Consider the following 19,191-nt stretch of genomic DNA (forward strand, 5'->3'; position numbering starts at 1 on the left):
TAGGTATTATTGTTATTTTTTTATTTAAAAAGTCTATCAGTCAAATGGTAACCCGGAAAGTCGAACGTATGTATATCGATATTTTCTCTCTCTCTCTCTCTCTCTCGCTCATGGCTAACATTGCAGGGCGCGCTGTTAATAATTTCTGGGTCGTTAACGATTACGCTAATATATCTTAATAAATCTTTATCCTTATTAATCTTTATTGTTTGTTTGTTTCCCTTTAACTTCTAAAACTAAAAACTGAATAAAACGATTTAACAACAGAAGCATCAAGGGACTAAATAATAATACATGGTTTGTTTTTAATATTTTGAATTATTTTAACAGTTTACAGTTAACAGTCAAATTTAACATAACAATCTCCAGTGCGACCGTACCCATGCCCTAAAAAATCACAAAAAATTACAGGGTACGATATTATCGAATGTAAACCCTTCTCATATTCCAGCTCTAGAAAAACAACAAACATTTTCACTCGAACGCGCTGCTTGGGTTCGGACCCGTTAAGAAAATTATTATAAAGTTAATAAAATAAATTGCAAATAATAAAAGCATCCGTTGTCATTTGCGGCGCACAACATTTTTCTGAAAATTTTTGCTACTTGATACTGATAATAGATCCGTTTATAAAAATTGACATCATGGTATGATGATTAGTGAAAAATAGCCGCGCGGCGGTTTTTTCGATTAGGGGCGCTGATTCTTTCTGTTTAAGTTAATAATAAATAACAAAAAAATTAAAAAACAACATAATTAAGAAAATTTAAAGTGATCAAATAAGCGTTTAACGCCTAAAAATCGCAGCGAAAAAGGAAATACAGGCCCAGCATCCTTCAGCTTCTTCTTCTCCTTTTGCATTCCTTTTCGCCGCGTGTGTATTGGTGATGCGTGTGTGCATGAAAATTGTTTTAAATAAGTTTATCGAGCTGCCAACAACAAATTGATGCCAAAAAGTATATAACAAATTCGCTAGTGTGTGCGCGTGTGTGTTAAATTAGCACTCCCAACTGCTGTCTCTTTTGCTCCGACTCTGTTTTTTTAACTGTTACCTAAAGATGGGTGCGTTTGCGAGTGTGTTTTCTTTGGAAATTAATTAAAAAACGCACCCAAGCTGCTCTCTTTGGGAAGGATAAATGGATGGAAAATAACAAGCAGGTAAATAATAAAATGAATAAGTGTTAGATGTTAATTAAGTCCAGCACTTGGATTTTATCTTTTTTTTCTGCTCTCCTAAGGGCTTATGTTGTCTTTTTTCTTATCAGCATCATTGAACAGGAGCCCATTGTTGTTGCTGCGAGGGCGGACACCCACTCTCTATCTGTCTCTCGCTCTTTTCATGTGTGTGTGCTGATTGGAATTTTGTTGTTGTTGTTTTCGCTCTTCATTCGCCTTTAACTTGGCCAGCGGAATTGTGTTGCTTTTGGCTCGTATGCTCTTCTTTTTCTGTTGTCTTTTTGTTGTTTCTTGAGTTTTCTTCTTTTTTTTTTAGCATGTCGCCGTCACTGAGGACTGACCTTGAACAAGTTCAGGCACAGTGGCTCGCATGCCTGTTTGTGTGCCTCCGTTTTGGCTCCTTTGATCCATTTCGCGTGTTTTGGGCCCTTGGCCTTGGCCCGTACCACTGTGCCGTCTCCCTTCCTTTCCATGCATCCCCCCTCTCTGACGCACAAATGTTTGCCCAAGATTGCGAGAGTGTTTACTTAATCACTTACGGTGAAACCTCCGCTAGTTGCGTTATCTTAATCGATAAATTGCACTGCCTCTTGGTAACAGTTCAAGTTCCTTTCCTGCTCACTCTTTAAGACTCTTAAAAAAAAAAAAAAATAAAATAAATTTTTATTTAATCAGCTTGATGTTGGACAAACTTAAATTGTTAAGTTTTTGTACATTTTTGCTTTCTAATATAAAATAAATTAGAAATTATGTTTGTTGTGTCACTCCAAATTTTCAATCACATGCTCGCTGGCATATCCAAAGCTCTGAATTTTAATTGCGGCAGCTTCCGCGTGAAGCTCTCACTCTCATTTATCTATATCTCTCTCCCTCGATTATCTGTCTTTGTCATTCAAAATGAAACATTTTTTTCAGTGTCCCATCACAATCTTGTCTTCGCTTTGTTTGTTTGTTTGCGTATCCGCCGTCGTTGCTACTTTACGCCCACTTGCGCCTTCTGGCCCACTGATAACTGACGGTGAGAAGCGTTAGACAGTTGGCGGCGTTACTTTTTTATTACAGTACAGTGACCCCGAGATTCACCGCCAACGTCAGAGGTTTAAGCTTTTTGCTTTCTCTTTTACTCCCGCTTGCCGCTATCCCCGTTTTGATATACAATTCGCGAACTTTGTATTATTTATGATCACGTGAGTTTTAGGAATATCTGAACACACTTTTAAAACAAAACAAAAAAAAAGAAAAAAATAATCGGTTGATACACACTTATATTAATCAAAGAATGTTTCTGGTCAAAGGTTTGATTATAGGTTATAATTAACTTATATTATTTCTTCTGGATTGAGTGGGTATTGCAATTTATTTTCTAATCTGCTAATACTTGATTGCGGCAACTTGATTGATCAATCCCATAATCCGCTCAAAATTAATTTAGTGCGGGATTGCCGCCTATCGAAAAACGAATTTCGATGTCCGATTTTATAAATTTTCTATTTCTTCACTATTTGCATACATTTAAATTGCTCGAAAAATGTCTATATATATTAAGGCATTTACAATTTTATGATAATGAGGTGTAACCTTCCTCACACATATTTGCGCATATAGAAAATGTCTATAAATATTGCGAGTGTTTGGAATTTATTTATTGGCCGTGTGAATGGATAAAAACCAGACATGTTTGGAAACTTTTGCATTGAAGCGGTCTCTAATAAAACTCGAGTTTTGTTTACTTTGAAATCATCTGTGTATTCGATTTCCATTTAAATATTGCAAGACCAACAGAGAATTGCATTGAATTCCTCGAAAGTGTTGATTAACAAAAAAATTTGCATAATTGCTTATAAAGACTGAAGCGTAAAATTTAACAGAAATGTGAACTTTTAGTCCCCAAGAAATCTGAGTCATCGACCGAGCCGTTTTTGGTTCTCCTCTTTGTCTTTTTATTTTTTCCTTATTTGACTATTGAAACACAAACGTCTTTTGTGTATTTTGATCGAGTCCGTTGGCCCAAAAGAGTGCGTGCACAAAACTCGTTTCGAAACGGACTTTGGCCTGCTGGCTTGTGAAAATGTAAACAACAGGAGCGTAATTAAATTTTCATACAGAGCTAAGGAATATGTATTCATAAATTATTTAGCGTGCGAGAGAGTGACCAACCCTGCAGGGAAGGCCATAAGGAAGGCAGGACCTCTCCTTCCCCCTTGGCTTGGGCTTGGGCGTGTCCGGTTCTTCTATTTTGCATTTTACTTCTCTCTTTCACGGGCCACCTCACCTCACCTTTCCCCATTGGCTTTTTAATTGCCAATTTGCGGCGTCCGCCGGTCTGTCCCTCAGTCTGCTGTGTCCTTCAATCAAACTAAATGCATTTGTCGCCGCTCTGCCCTTCTACCACCCAGAGGGTTCCATTCACTTCTTATGATCCCTTTTTTGAGGTTATGACTAATGCTTGCAGTTTATGTGGCAACAGGAAGCTCTGCCATCCGGGTTCTGAATAATAAAAATATTTCCTACGCTGCAGACTGACTTTATGAGTATATTATGGTTTTATGGCTATGAACTGCAAGAAATGCTCCAAAGCTCATACCAGAATGGAATTCTATAATTTTTGTTCAGAATTTCTTATCGCAAGTCTATATATGTAAATTCTATAAACTATTTAAAACAAAACTATGAATAAAACAAGCGATAAAGCTGGCTCTTTAAAGCAAAACTTAAGCAAATGTATTCGTTTCTAAGTTCTGTGAGTGCAGGCCAACGCCCAAGTCGTGGCCGCAGGAATTGGGCGAGTCGGGCTCGTAAATCCAGAAAAGGAGGCGGATAAACCGTCGGAGGCTCGGGCAGATTGCATCCGCATCCGCTGCCTGCTATTTCCAACATTGCGATTGCTGCGCCGCCACATGGCGTCCACACGCCCACTCAGTTGCATTCGCCTAAATATCTGTCTGGCATCGTCATTTAGCATTGCCTAGCAATTTGTTTGCCCACGTGAGTGAGTGTGCGTGCATTCGGCGTGGAAACGGGAACGAAAATGGGAAAAGTTTGCTGCCTATGCAGTTTCACCCACAAACCGCACCGCAAAATGCTGTTGTCGACAGAGGGGAAAACTCCCTCAGCATGTTGTAATTGCCGCATGTTAGTTGCAGAAAACACGTTGGGGTTTTCCCTTTTTTCTCCCACCACAATTTTTTTCTACCAGTCTGCGAAACTCCTTCAAGCCGCTGACTCACATTTTTCGACATCTGGGACAGGGCGAGTTTTCCCTGGCTCTCAGCATGTTGTATGCACTCAGAAAATCAATTTTAAACGACAATTAAAATTGTTACTACACAATGAATTTTAAAGTAATACCCTCATTGTGCCACAATAAATTACAATAAATATTCGAGCAAAAAGGAATAAAAAACAATTTGACAGAAAACATAAAAGTTGATAGAACCGAAGTGAATGCATTCGATCTAATTGAAGTGTATGTTAAAGTTATTAGTCCTCCGGACTGAAATTCATATTGAATTCAAATTGTTTCCCATTCCTAATTGATCAATTTCAACTGGTTTTTTCGGAGTGTGTCTGCATGTGGCATGTGTACACAGTGCGAATGTTTGTAGGCGCACATGGATGGCTACATTTGTGAGCCATCAACATGTGAGGGGCATTTGTCTGGCCGGCGGCGTTGGCTGAATGTTTAATACTTGAGCTCTGGACTCCCATTTGGCGACGGCGACAGGATGCCAAGTGGCGAATGCAACGCTCTCTCCCTCTTGAGATGTCTTCAGATTACAGTGGCATATATGCGATCTCCAGCTGCGCGCATCCCTCGCTTCCTTTACCCAGAACTTGCGTCACTCTGGTGCGTAAACAATAGCGCCGCATCAATTGAAGCAAATTCCAAGCAAGTTTAATAAACAAGTGCAGATGGGAAATACTAAAGTTGTTTCTAACTGGGAAAAGGGAAATACGCTTTTAAACCAGACAAAGCAAACGTGACTTGCATTGCAATCACCAACTTTGAAAACCGGTTTAAAATTATCCACACATTTTCAGCTTTATTTCGCTTAAAAACAATCTTAAGCTGCTCAGCAGAACTTGAAAAACGTTAACCACTTTTTTCTCCACTTTCAATTGGCACTTGCATAATGGATGCCGGTGCGTATACGTAACTATTTTAACTGCAGTTTGCTGCACTTTTCGTTGTAGGTTGGTTTATTTTAAAGTTGCTTACTATTCGCTTTGTTTCTAATTACCAGTCCAGACTAGTGAGTCTCAATAATGGAATTTGTTGCTTTGAAGGCCAAATAATTTTAGTTGTTTATTTGTTGTGTATAAAGTATTGCACTCCCTATTGGTGGCAATTGCCACAAGGCTTTGCTGCACGTGAAAGTTGCATTGTATACAATTGAGGGACAACCTGACAGGCATTCAAAGTGTTTTTGGGCAGCAGCCAAGTTTTCGCAGTGCCAACCTGCTGCTATTCAATGAATACAATTCCTCCGAGGGAAAAACTGCCGGTCGGTAACTAATCAAAAGCACGAAACGATACCAGATAAACAATAGAAGACGCCTAGTCTGAACTGCAGGCGAGTCTATTGTCGCTGCTGATGTTTTTGTTGCCCATTCAGACCACGATAAAATTTAACCTTCGACTTGAAAAAGTTATTCGGCGTTGCTGTTGGCATTTTATCGACTGCAAAGTGCCAGCCTTTGGCAGACGTCCCAGCCCTGTGCCACTCCCCCCGTATAAAACCAGCTCCTCTGCTTCTACAGGCGGAGTCTAGGCTTATTTGTGTGAAGTTCACGAGAGGTGTGAGCACTTTAATGGAAACAAAGGTGAGGTGTGCGAGAAATGTTTGCTCAAGGAGGCGGGAAATATAAATTGGTTCAGTGCGTTTGTTCTTTATCATTTATATCATCGACAAACATTTGCTAGACGATCAGCAAGGTTTTACAATGTGATAAAAAATTGTACACAAGAGACTACCGATCATAAGGGTTTCATCATTTTTTATCTTGTCGAACGAAGATACTCCCGGCTTAGGTCAAAGGGCAATGAAGTAATTTCCTAATTGAATTCGTATCATGCTCTGAATGTCACGTTGCGCAGGTCAGCCAGATAATTGATGAAGTTTTCTCTTCCGTTGTGACCATCAGATAGTTAACTTAATTAATAACTGCAAAGTGAAGAGTGGAGTGTATATACATATATAAAAATCGATTCGTTATTTAGCGTAATTGAAAGATGATATCCAGAGTGAAAATCGAATAATCAATAGAACAAATATACAAAACGCAATTTGTAGAACTTCGAAATGTCATTTGTGTGTGGAACCAACAACTTCAATTAAAAATTTAAAAAAAAGTACTTGTATATATTTTTAATAACCCCGACAAGCAACATTTCGTGACTGTTGGCAGTCAACTTGTGATAAAACCACCCTCGAAATCAGGCCTGCAGCGAAACTTTATTTTGAGTTGCATTCTGGCCTTGGTTTTGGGCCCAAAAGCAGAACTGGCTTGCAGTTCGTTTTTAGACAGGCTTTGCCGCACAGTTGGCAAAGGTCAAAGGCTCAGTTGTAATTAGTTTTTGCATATCTTGAGGGCCTCGCATCCGGCAGTTAGGCCCCAAACCTCGTTACATTTCACCAGATCTGGGTGCTGGTTGGATAGCGTGGCCCAAAGCCAAAGGACGCAATTGTTCCGTGGCAACCGTTGCGTGCTAACATCAACCTTTAACAACCAGCCAGTGCCAGTACAGCCCTTTTTCATTAGCCGTGTCTATAAAGAACCGTTGACTCCGGCGGGGAATTTGCATAAATATAAAAATTTTCAACGTTTCGTGTTAGACGACGTTCCGGCCTCGAGTAAGTGACGCTTTCGCTGTTTATAATCTAATATAAAGTGCTTGAAATATGGGGCGGAAAAGGAACACAGCCCATCTGTCATTAGAATAGTTATCTTATCGGAAACCCGCTGGCAATCTAATCGAGAGCGCTCCTAGAAGTTGTTTGAGAAACACCCTTGGGAGAGTTTCGCAGCCTGGTAATCAGCTGAGTGCCACAAGAACCCTCACAAGACCATTTTAATATTTCCCTCAACATTGTATTTGAATTATACTGCAACTCATGTGCAGACTTTGGCGGACTACGTGACACCAGAACACAGACTTGAGTCTGAGTTCCTTCTTTTTTCTGACGCGGTATCACCGGACATGTGCTTGAGTGAGTCTTCCGGTTAACTTAAAAAATAATAAAATATAATATACACGGCCACAAAAGAAGCAACAGTGTAGATAAAGCCAAGAAGCATTTAACTTTAAATGTCCATCCTCTGATTATCGTATTTTAAATCTTCTTCAACAGCCAATAATATTAAATATGTATTAAAGATACATTAAGAGCATGTTTTATTGTCTGGCACAAAGCCAACTTAAATACTTCAAACACCATTTTGTTTGCCAAAGTTATCAGAGTTTTAAAATTTATCGCTTAATTGCCGATAAGATAAATCTAACTACCTAACTTAAATTGTCAGTTAAGAAATTAGTTGCTGCTTGCTTTGATTTTTTTCAAAGTAATCTTTTAAGAAACCTATTGTAAGCCACTGTTTGTTCAGCAATTTTAGTCTCTAGCCCAAATACCTGACCCTATAAATGGTTGTTTAGGGTAATAAGATAATTCCCCTTTTTTTGTTTAGTTAGTTTGATAAGCGTAACTAGCGAGTGCAAAACTTTGTGCGACTTCCCAAGTACGTAGCACCCAGAGCTGATAGCAAATCAATTTGAGCATGTGAACCTGACTAATCACCAGGAGCCACGAGCGTGTTTAGTACAGCCAATTAATATGTTTGCACGACCATAACTATTAACGACTCGGTTTCGATAAGGTTTCAGTCATGGGACGTCATGGATTCCGTTGTCAGTGGAGCACTTCTAAAAAAGTTGTGCTCGAGTTCGAGGAATTCCTTTATCGACGTTGACAAAGCAATCGAAATCGCGAGCAATAAATCAATAAATTCAACTTATCTCTAAGCGTTTTTAATTTTCGATTTTTGGGCAAGAGCGAGGAAAGTGTTTGGGAGAATTCATTCATTTCAGTTCGGTTTCGGAAGTCCCCGGGAATCCATCAGGTGTCACGCTGCCGACTTGAATGAATTATGGCAGGTGCGTTTTAGTGCCATCGATGAAATGAGTTGCGTTCAGTGAACTTGTCCAAAATAGACGGGGAATAATGCTCTTCGCTTTATTTATGTGCGCCCATTGACACCTGTTTGATGGCCACTTAGAAAGTTGACCACATGTCATATCAGCCAATTGCCCTAATGCCTCTGGCCATTATCGCATTCGCGATTAGTGCTAGCGGAAAGCGCACTTCAAGTGGCGATTACTAACCGTTTCCATTTACCTTTTGCCGTTGCAGCCACTCGGATCTGGAGTTAAATGGCCAAGGCACGCAGAAAACGCTTCCGTCTGAGGTGTCCGGATATAGAATTGGATCAAAATGCAAGCCGCTAGGATGGACAAGCGATCGCTGTACCTGCTGCTCATCTGCGTCTGCCTGGTCATCTGGCTGGTCAGTGTGCAGCAGCCGCCGATGCTGGAGGCCGAAGTGATGACAGATTCCGGTGGAGGCGGCGGCGGCAGCAGCAGCGGGAGCAGCACCTCACAGCCGCCAACGAGTGCCAATGGATTGCGGAGGAGCAGGGGGAACCGGAGCAAACCAAACCAAATATTCCAATTTAGTCGCACACTTAGTAGTAATGATAGTAGCCTAGTTAGCAACACCTTCGACCATAGCCAACTGGCCACGCCCCCGCCGACGGCGTCGCAGACACCAGCCCCTCCGGGCAGCAGCATGCACCTGATGGACCTGCCCAACTTCGTCTATCTGATCGACCAGCCCGCCTGTGATAAGGACGTTAGGGTTCTGATACTGGTCCACTCGGCCGTGAGGAACATTGAGAAGCGGCGGATCATCCGGGAGACCTGGGCGGACCGCACGTACATAGACCAGACGCCGCTGAGGGTCCTCTTTCTGGTCGGCGGCGTGGGCGAGAACGCCGAGAGGTGGCAGCAGTTCCTGGGCCGGGAGAACCAACTGCACGGCGATCTCATCCAGGGCAACTTCGAGGATGCCTACCGCAACATGACCTACAAGCACGTGATGGCCCTCAAGTGGTTCAACGAGAACTGCGCCCACGCCCAGCTGCTGGTGAAGGTGGACGACGACGTGTTCATGAACACGCCGCAGCTGGTCAAGTACTTGGCCAATCCCTCGCTGCCGGAGCACGCGATGCTCCTCTCGCCGGATCTCCTGCTCTGCCGCTCCGTCGATCGGTCGAGGGTCAAGCGCTCCTACCGGGTAAGGGATTCTACGCCTTTTTCTTTAATTAGTTCTGATTACTTTCACTCATTTCTTTTTTTATTGAATATGATTACTCAAAGTTAACGTAGGACCTTAAAGATTCTTAACATGTTATTATAGTTAAATGGATTTAATTTATTTGTGTTCCATCAATGTTATCATATCCTTATTTTTGTTGTTTCATTTCGAGAATATCAAGTTGATAGGTTCAACATAAAAGCATTATTGCAAAGCTCCCCATTAAACAGTTTATGTTTGTAATTAAAAAACAATTACCATTAAGCGAGTTAAGTAAGTTGAGAACTCTGTGACACCGATAACAATACAATTTAAATTATCTTATCTGAGAGTATTCCAAATGAAAATGAAAAATCAAAGTATTTATAGAAGCACTTTGCAGTTGCCAAGATAGTGATCCGAATTACCTTTCTTGCAGTCCAAGTGGCGCGTGACGTACAAGGAGTACCCGAACCGCTTCTATCCGCAGTACTGCCCCGGAATGGCCATCGTCTACGCACCGGACGTGGTGCGTCGGCTGTTCGAGGCGGCGCAGAAGGCGCGGTACTTCTGGGTGGACGACGTGCTCATCACGGGCATCCTGGCGGAGGAGACGAGCACCAGGATCACCCCGCTAAAGTATTACCTCGAGCAGAAGGACGTTAGGGAGCTGGTCAGCGGAAGGACGGACTTGGAGGAGCCGCCGTTCCTGTTCACCAACCACGCCATAAAGCCGGACGAGAGCATGGCCATTTGGCAGCTGGCGATGGACCGCCAGAGGATCCAGAGGCCACTGCTCACCCAGCCCGCCTCCTCATCCGCATCCTCCGCTTCCAAGTCCGCGCCGGCAGTGCCAAGTGAAAACATCTCCGAGGCGCAGACGAGCACCGGCCTCAGCTAGTTTGTCGACTGGCACACAACTCATTGTGTTACCTTTAGTTTCTGTGGCTGTTCAGTTTTAGGGTTTCGTTAAGCCTAAGTTTTAGTTTTAGTTCGTAGTTATACCCAATGTAAACTGATTAATGTTAGGTAGCATCTTTTGTCGGGACGAACACAACGCAACGCAGCATTGCAAGTCAAGTGAACCACCAACCACCTGCCTACAATCATTCGTATCATATGAACCGTAACTAATCGTAAGGACTCTACTGTTAGTCATGTACATCCAATGCGAGTCGCTCACCAACAAGAAACCGAAAACCGAAAACTGAAAACCTAAAACCGAAAAAAATCAAATACGAACACCAAACTCAAACAGCATCAGCAGTAAAACGAGCGCAATACCTTAAGCACAACTCTTAACTCGTAAGAAAACTACAATAGTACTTAATAAACGAAAAAAATATAGAAAAAATCTGAATACAAAGCAGACAAAGGATTTAAGTGTCTAGTGAAGAAGTCAGTGAATAACCAAACCAAATATGGAGTTCGATGTGGGCCGCATGACAACGGACGCGAGTATTTATTCAAATATATATGTAGGGACGGAGGAGATTCGGATCGAGCCGTGCTTATAAATACTAATTAACTATTTTTTGTAACAGTATGTATTTTGTAGCTACTCATCTCTCTGTATCGTTTTGATCTTAGTATTCACGTAAAGCCAATGCAACTGGATGGAGTAGTAAAATCTGCATGTGCATCCGTTTATACGAGTAAACTCGATGAAATGAATATAAAATAAGTGGGAACAGAAACGCCAGGAACGTTAACATGAAATATCAAAACAGAAATAGTAAATTGTACGGTCCGAGAACGCTGAAAACGATAAACGAACGAAAATTGTAACAAATGAAATTTATAAATGTGTAATGAAATTAATTAAATGTTCAAGTTTGTCAGAAATTATATGAAAATCATCTCCAAATATAAATTACGATCGTATATTGTTGTTTTAATAATTGTTTTTGAAAATTGGGTTTGAATGCAAGCAGTGTTTGGAAGCAGTTCATACATTTGCGAGAAAGAGATGGCTATAGTACCCCTTTAAATTTTATATCAAGCAACTTTGGTTTGACTTCCAAGCAAGCAGTTTTATGAGTTTCATAGCAAGCAAACCAAGACAGCCATGCAAACAAAATTAGTTTCGCAGCAAGCATTTTCATTCGTGTTACGTTTTCAGTTTTGGCGGGTAATTCCAAAATCACTACTGAAACTTTTCTGAATAATTTAAAGCTTTTCAATACGTACGTGCTTCTGTCATATTTGCACTTGACCAGGACACGCCCGCACTTGTGCTAATTCACCTGTTTGCCTTGTGAATAATGCATTGCGAGTCTGGAAACCAAAAACCTATTTAAGCAGCTGCGTTCAAGGACTTTAAAACCGCCACGTTTTATGACAGAATCGAAATGCGGAGAATTAGTTTTTCGTTGGCCACTTATTTCGGCTTGAAAAGTAGTGGCATGGTGCACAAATAAATGTATGTACAAATGTGTGCACCGTAGACAAGTAATTGTTTTTATTCCCACGCTGAACGATTGACTTTGACATTCTGGTGTGAACGGGGAAATAGCAAAGGAAAGCGAAGGGAGGGAAAAAGGAGGCAAAGGAAGTGGCAAGGACCCTCGATGACGTGTGTGCGGGAAGCCAATTGTTGCATTATCGCGGCAACCATTTCGGTCTGATTAGCCAAGTTCCGTTCAGTGTTGCTCGGCTGTCCAGCGAGTACGGTCATAGTTTAACTTTGGGATTCAATATTGACTTTGGAACGGACAGGACATGGCAGCAATGGGTTCGGTAAGTGCCTGAGTTCTAACAAGCAAGTCAATAAGCCAACCACTGCAGGGCGTTACCTATGGTTGATTGCTTTATAATGGCAGAGCAAGTTCACGGCTTTCCTGTTCAAGTGCTTAGATAGCATCTTAAGTGCAAGTGTATTGCATTTTAAATTACATGTCCTAATGGATAGTGGCTGAATTTATTTTAATTGTTACTTTAAAGTCATATTAAAACAAGGTTATAAACAATTTAACCAAATTGAAACTGTGGAGATGCAATACCTTCAGGGGATAAAAAAATCGATCTTCACCAAAATTAAAATTTAAACGCAGATTGTTTTGGAATTTGATCAGAAAAGTTTAAAGTTATGCCAGCTTAAATTCGGATTAAAATTGATAAAGTTATGGGATCAGTAAGTTGGCAAACTATAGGAATCTTTAAAAAGTCTGAAATAAACGGACACCAAAAAATGTACCTTTACAAAATGAAAAATTAATACGAAGATCTATTACTTTATGGGGTCTGAGATTTCTCCTTCACTAAGTTGCAATCTTCTGACTAAAAATATAATACCCGTACAAGGGTATAAAATCACATTCTTTACAACATTTTTCATACCGGAAAGTAATAGAAATTATTGTGTACCATATCCAGCTCTGTACTGATTTTTCAACAAGCTACTTTGGTAACCTGTGCGAGTCACTGATTGCAGTGGCTTACTGGGGCAGTCCTCGGGTTCCCCTGAGGTTAATTGTTGTTTTTCCAGTGGTGATTGCTAGGCAAACACAGCCCTCTGACAGCAATCGATTAAGAGCGTGTGCTCGAGATTAATGATAACGCTCGACTTGGGCACACATTCAGGTTCCGCCAGGATGCCGGATTTACTAGGATAGGAACAAACGGTGGCAGGAAGAGCGGCAGATCGAGCGGCAGATAGAGTGGAAGGAGGGTCCTCCAGAGTGAGACGTCTTTGAGTGGGCGCCGCCTTCGTTAGCTGCAAATTATTTACAAGTGCTGGCAAAACAAAGGGACAGCGGCAGCATGCAACATGCAACTCCCCACTCGGCACTCAGTACTCGGTACTCGGCACTCCACAAGCGATCCACACGGCTCCTCTGGATGCTGTTTTTCTTTTTTTTTTTTGGATTTGCTCTCTGCTCCTTTTGCACTTTTGGTTTGGACCGCAAGCTCGGCGCGTGAATGTGTGTCAAGTCAGCGCGAGAGGGGAATCCCCCAGAATCCCTTATACATACCGGGAGAGTCGCAGGAGCGGAGGAGCCAGCTGAGCCAGCTCCTCTGCTCCTTTGCTCCTTTGGATTGGAAATTTCTCAGCTCGGCTGCCCCTTTTGCGCTGGCTCGCGCCGGCGCCCAAAGCCCCGCCGCACACACACTTTTTATTATCGGCCAGCATCGGCTGGCGTCAATTTTCGGGGCTCCACGGCTCCTGAGTGAGATGCTAGGCTGTTTTTAGAACATCATCTGCTCATCTGCTCGGGCCGTCGATACGATGGGTCCGTCCCGATGAGCAGGACTCGTCGTGTGTGTCGCTGGCTGGCTGGCTGCCTCGCTGCTGCCTGGCTGCCTGGCTTGCCTGGCCTGGCCTGGCTATAAATGTTTTGTTTTTCTGCAGTTTGTTGTTAGTGCTGAACGGCAGTGAACGGACAGCGCTTGTTGGTTGTTGGTCTCTCGCACACACGGAGGGCCCCAAGGAGTTGGCTTTCGAGGGAGTTTTGGCACATGTTTTGGTTCCGCTACAGCTTCAGCTTCAGCTTGTTTTTCTCCTCGCTTCCTAAATTGTATCCTTGCGTCTTCGTTTGTTGTTCGCCTGTGTGTGTTGTTGGCTAAAACTACCGCCCGATTCGAGTGCCAAGTGACCAGAAATATACACAACCCCCCAGCCATCGTCGACCAGGGGGCAAGACAATCACAAAAGACAAAGAACGGAAAGTGCAAAAAACTTAGATTTATCTTAGATCAGCCGCCAAATAGGCAGTAAATACTCTTACAAATAAAGAACAGCAACCTACGAATTTCCAGTGTGTGACATCCAAAAAAAACTATAAGAAAAAATAACAATAACAACAGGTGTTTCAGCTTTAACTTTTGTCAATACCAAAGACCACAAAATAATTAAGCCCTTCGGCGGCAATTAGCAGTTGTCCATAATTGATAGGCAGAAACTTTAATTTGCTGCGTGTCAATTTAATAGCAGTCCTGCGTGAGTGCGTGTGTGTGTGTGTGAGGTGCGTGCGTGTGCGAGTGTGTGTGTGTGCGTGGGGGGAGTGTGTATGCGTGTGATTGCTCTGCTCGGCGCACGTGCAACGAAAGATGGTTGAGGAGTTCCTGGAGAAGTTGCCAGAAATCGACACACGCTACGAGGTGAGTCCCTGACCTACAGGTCTGCTTATCTATACACTATATACCATCCTGAATCGGAAACCCTTTTAGAATATTTTATATATTAAATGGAACCACATATGCTAAATACATTCCTGGTATTTTCTAAAACGGAAGGTGTATTTAAAAAATATTTGTTGATATTTAATTTTTTAGGAAACTTGAATAATAGTAATAGAAATTCACTTTGGATTGAATATTAAATTTTTGCTGGTTAAATCTATATTGTGTTTATAGCTTGTAATTATGAACACGTTTTTAAATATTTTTATTTAAACAAGAAATGTGTTTGTGACCCATTCTCTTAGCTTTGAAACGACCAATTCTGCTGTACTTTCCGCCGTGTACGTCTTGGGTCCGTGCTCCATTTCCTATTGTTGTGCTGTGTTCCTTTATTTTTTAATCACATTGCTCGGCTGTTTACCGAGGCTTTGTTTTGTGCTCCCTCAGCTGCCGCTAAAGCTGCTGCCGTTGCCACAGCTTCCACCGTTTTTGCCGCTTTTGCTGGTTTTGCTGCTTTTGCTGCACTGGCAGTGGGTAAATATCCAGCGGCGGCCTTTGTTTTTCAGCCCAAGCACCTGCCCAACTTCCTGGCAGCCTTCCTGGCCGCCATTCAAACGGTTCCCCAGTTCGCTGTTTGTTTTGGCGTTCAAATTACATTTCCCTACATGGATTCGCATTATGCTGAGTGTACAACTGAGCCAGGGAATCCGTACTCTGAACCGTTCCGTTCCGCCAACTGCGGCCCGGATATTTAATCAGTGCGCTGCTGTCTTCCGTCTGTTGAGTGCTGCATTTACCCACTGCACTTGGCCAGAGCTCTGTCGCAATTCGCATTTCGCAATTCACATTTCGCATTTGTTTTACGGCGAATATTTGGCTTAAACTTGCACCTGAGGCAGCTCAGCCCGGCATTAGCCCAGATCCAGATTTATATTCAGCTTTAGATTCAGATTCGGATCCTTTGTCTTCGGTGCCCTAAGCTTCCTCCAAATATTTGGTTTGTCATCGACTTGCCAACGGCTTTGGCTTGAGTGTGGCTCGGGGTCAAAAGCCAGATCAGTGGGGGAAAGTCAAGGGGGTTTAGGCTGCACACACGAGGATTTAAGTCTGATGTGAGTGCAGAGGTTGATTGCATATTTGCCCTAGGCCATTCCGCCTGTTTTTTCAGCGGAATTTAAATATGCACACTGGCAATACCGCAAACGGAAGAGGATAATCACAGAAGGCAAACAAGTGCAATCAAATACATGTTTCCCTTCAAAAGTCAACAGATTAAAATTTAAACTAATTTTATTTGCTCTTACTTAAATATTTGTTTTGCAAAACAATTGGGTTTTAGATAAAAGTTTCAAGGATAGAACATTATGGGATGCAATTTGAGGTAAATGAAAGTTTTAATAATTCATTTAATTACTTTCATTGCATGCTCTTTCTATTTATTTAACAGCCGTAAATTTGTTTTATATGAGTTTTGTATCCTTAACTTTGTGGTGGCTCTTGACCTATTTTTGGTTGGTTTATATTTACTCAGAGTTTAGTTAGATAGAATGATGAATTTCGGATAACTTTTTAAAGAGATACATACTTAAACCTTTAATATAAAAAAATCTCTACAATTATTTGGCCATTTCATATGGAACCTCTAACCGCAAACTCTTTAAGTAACTTTGGTTGCCACATCGATTATGTCTTCAGCTGGCATCCCCCAAACTTTGCTCCTCTAATAGTTCCTTTGCCACTTGAAAGTTGGCCGTTACACTGCTTAGTTGTTCCGGCCAGGCCAAGAACGAAGCACGCACTGGGGGGGAAAGCCATTGGGATGGCTCAGTCAACAACTTGAAAGGCAATTAGCGCACTTCTCGCACGGGCTTAACTGGGCTGACTGGGGTCATCTGGGCCAAAGACGAGTCATGGCCAACAGTTTAGCGAGCACATTAACTTTATTAGCGCGATACAATTGGGTAAACAGCGGCAAGTGCGCCCACACACACACACACAGAAACACACTCGCAAACACACTCGCAAACTCAGTGTATCAACAGTGTGTGCTGATAATTATGCGGCACATCGGGAACAATGGCGCCCGACCCTCGTAAGCCCTTTATGCCCCACAAAACGGGGCAGAGACAAAGCCTCAGAAAACTAATAAACAACAGCAGACGCGGCCGGTTGTCAGTACGCAATCGCGATCAATAAAAATTAATTATTCAGCATACATGCATATGCGGTAAAGTACAGGCCATCAACTTTCGCTCGCACTAATCCCGCCGATGGCTTATTTATGACCAGCACATATAGTACCTCCCCCGAATACATTTCAAAAGATAGAGGAAACTCAGAAAGTCCTTGCTTTGGAAATATATTATTCCCATTACAACTTAAAAAATATTAATTTAAAATGCATTTACTAATATTTCAATCTTGTTTATCTTACCCATTTTAATTTGTTCTGATTCGAAATTAAATATGAAATTTCAGTATTTTAAATTTGGCCAGTAAAATAGTTATTTTCTCAGTGTACCCACATGCGTGCTGGTATCCTGCGAGAGGACCTTTCTCTGTGTGACTTACAGCTGTGGCTTTTGGTCGCGATGTCGCAACAATATACCCGTTAATTTACATGACAAAGTAGCAGGCCTCTGTTGGAAAAGCGGCGGGGAAAACGGTTTTCAACGAACAGGCCACCGACAGAAAAGTAAATGAAAATGTTTAAATTTGCTCGGGCTACTCAAATGAAAACGAAAAAACCGCGATAGAGAGGGGGCAGATGGGCAGTTGGGATTAAAAAATTCCATTCAGGCTGGACATCGAAATTCATCCTCTGTGTCCTTGCTAGCGCAATTGCATTTAATTAAATCCGAGCAGTGAAACCGACAATTTTCAAATTGAAATCGATGCCAAAGTTTTGGTGACACATGAGCGGGGGAAATTTGAAAAGGTGGCTAAGGTGAAATGTGCTCACGGCTTCTTATCGAAAGTTTGAAAGCTCATTTGGGTTCTCAGGACCTCAGCACGTGGTTTATGCAAATTGCACACAAGTCCCTGTGGCAACTTTGGGGTGAAATAAAACCTAATCTGGCAAAAGTAGTCATGCGGAAATTTGCAAGAAGCTGTGTAAAGAAATTTTTAGTTATTACTTTAGTTTTATATATTTTGATTTGAAATAATTTTACAATTCATAAATTCTATACGTTCAATTTTATTTACATTTATTACCTAAACAAAAAGTTTTTCCTTTCCAACTTTTTTTTTATTTTGACATTTTTATATGCTGCATTAAATTTTATTCAAAAAGCTTTTTTTCATTTATTTTCCACTTTCAGTAAGGAATTTATGCAATGGATTTTTATGGCTCACAAATGGCAAATGCATTTTTATTTCTCTGCTTTTAAGTGCGAATATAATTTCATTCAGCTTCTGCCTTTCACCTTTTAAACCAGCATTTGAACTTCAGTGCGCTTTGTTTACACCACATTTTGCCATATTCATGAGCACCACCATTGATATTCTGTTCAGGTTTAGTTTATTTGCAAAACAAAAAGCAATTTCGGCAACATTTTAATTGAAGCCCGAACCTGTCGCTCCGCCTTTTCCTGCCACCGGCACACCTGTTCAAGCCCACTCACCTGGTGGCTTAGTGCTCAGTTGCCGTCCGTTATCCGGGGAAACACACACTCCTGGCTATAGTCCCTCACATCCGCACACGGCAGATATATATCTGCTGGCAGGGAGCCAGCCATACAGTCATCCAACCATCCAGCCAGCCAGTCAACAGCGCCGAAAAGGAAAACTCGCAACGACATCGTCGAAAGTTTGTCACATTTTGCAGGCAAAACATTTTCAATATGCAAAGGCCGTTAATATGACAGTCGGAAAAGTCGGGGAAGTCGGGGAAGTCGGCAAAGTCGGTGGGCAGGCGGAACTCCGCAGAGGAGCCATGCATTTAAATTGCTTCTGTTTTATGGGCTGAGTATGGGCACATGGCGTATGCGTAATATGCTGCATAATGCGTGTTTAGATCAAAATTGAATTGCGCATTTTACATGTCGAATACGTGACGTGCTCAGCCGCATTCCGCATTCCCCACGTGCCCTTTGACCCGCCGAAGGGATCACATTTCCACTGCATTGTCCAAATGACTCCTGTTTTCTGTTTGCCAACGAGTGTGAGTGACTGGTTTGATTTCCCTCAGCCGCGGGGAAATTGTTTGTTTTTCCCAGATTTTCGCTTTAAATCTTTTTTGATTTCCTCCTCGGCCATCAATCAAACTATTATTTGCTGAAATATATTATAAACTTCAGCACTCTGGCACCACACAAATCATCATCCAGCTAAATAGAACAAAGATGGCAGCTTATTGAGATAAATTTAAATTGATATTTATACGACTTTAGTTCTTTGCTTTTTATACCCTTGCAAAGCAAAGGGTATTATAATTTCAGTCAGAGGTTTGCGACGCAGTAAAGGAGACCCCTCAGACCCCATTTTGAATCAGCATCACGATATGAATCGTAAAGTATGAGGGAGTGCTCGCACTCTGGCG

General features: G+C 41.9%; 2 protein-coding genes across 7 annotated transcripts in view; both read left to right on the forward strand.

Moving 5' to 3' along the window:
• Nucleotides 1-462: 462 nt before the first annotated feature.
• LOC108096384 (beta-1,3-galactosyltransferase 1) lies at nt 463-10,893 on the forward strand. Of its 2 annotated transcripts, none has more exons than XM_017197941.2 (3): nt 463-1,158; nt 8,586-9,527; nt 9,967-10,893. In XM_017197941.2, exons 2-3 carry the CDS (start codon nt 8,667-8,669, stop codon nt 10,426-10,428), a joined length of 1,323 nt encoding a protein of 440 aa, XP_017053430.1. In that variant the 5' UTR covers nt 463-1,158; nt 8,586-8,666; the 3' UTR covers nt 10,429-10,893. The 2 variants fall into 2 exon arrangements, with proteins under 2 accessions (XP_017053430.1, XP_017053432.1); XM_017197943.2 differs by lacking the exon at nt 463-1,158 and adding an exon at nt 8,218-8,329.
• A 1,276-nt stretch (nt 10,894-12,169) lies between these two features.
• Nucleotides 12,170-19,191, forward strand: part of LOC108096321 (band 7 protein CG42540) — a 41,101-nt gene continuing 34,079 nt past the window's right edge. For 4 of the 5 annotated variants that reach the window (XM_017197851.2, XM_017197854.2, XM_017197852.2 and 1 more), the window contains exon 1: nt 13,902-14,627. In XM_017197851.2, coding sequence (XP_017053340.1) covers nt 14,577-14,627 — 51 coding nt within the window. In that variant the 5' untranslated portion in view covers nt 13,902-14,576. Of the gene's footprint in view, nt 12,267-13,901; nt 14,628-19,191 lie in introns of those variants that run through there. The other variant, XM_017197853.2, reaches the window with a different exon arrangement.

The sequence above is a fragment of the Drosophila ficusphila genome, unplaced genomic scaffold (genome assembly GCF_018152265.1).
Source record: "Drosophila ficusphila isolate 14025-0441.05 unplaced genomic scaffold, ASM1815226v1 contig_106, whole genome shotgun sequence".
NCBI lineage: Eukaryota > Metazoa > Arthropoda > Insecta > Diptera > Drosophilidae > Drosophila > Drosophila ficusphila.

Bases quoted from the DNA above. Each gene is read 5' to 3' on its own strand.
- LOC108096384 (XM_017197941.2), top strand. From the start codon at position 8,667: ATGCAAGCCGCTAGGATGGACAAGCGATCGCTGTACCTGCTGCTCATC. The intron at 9,528-9,966 runs GTAAGGGATTCT...CCTTTCTTGCAG, and splicing joins GGGTCAAGCGCTCCTACCGG to TCCAAGTGGCGCGTGACGTA.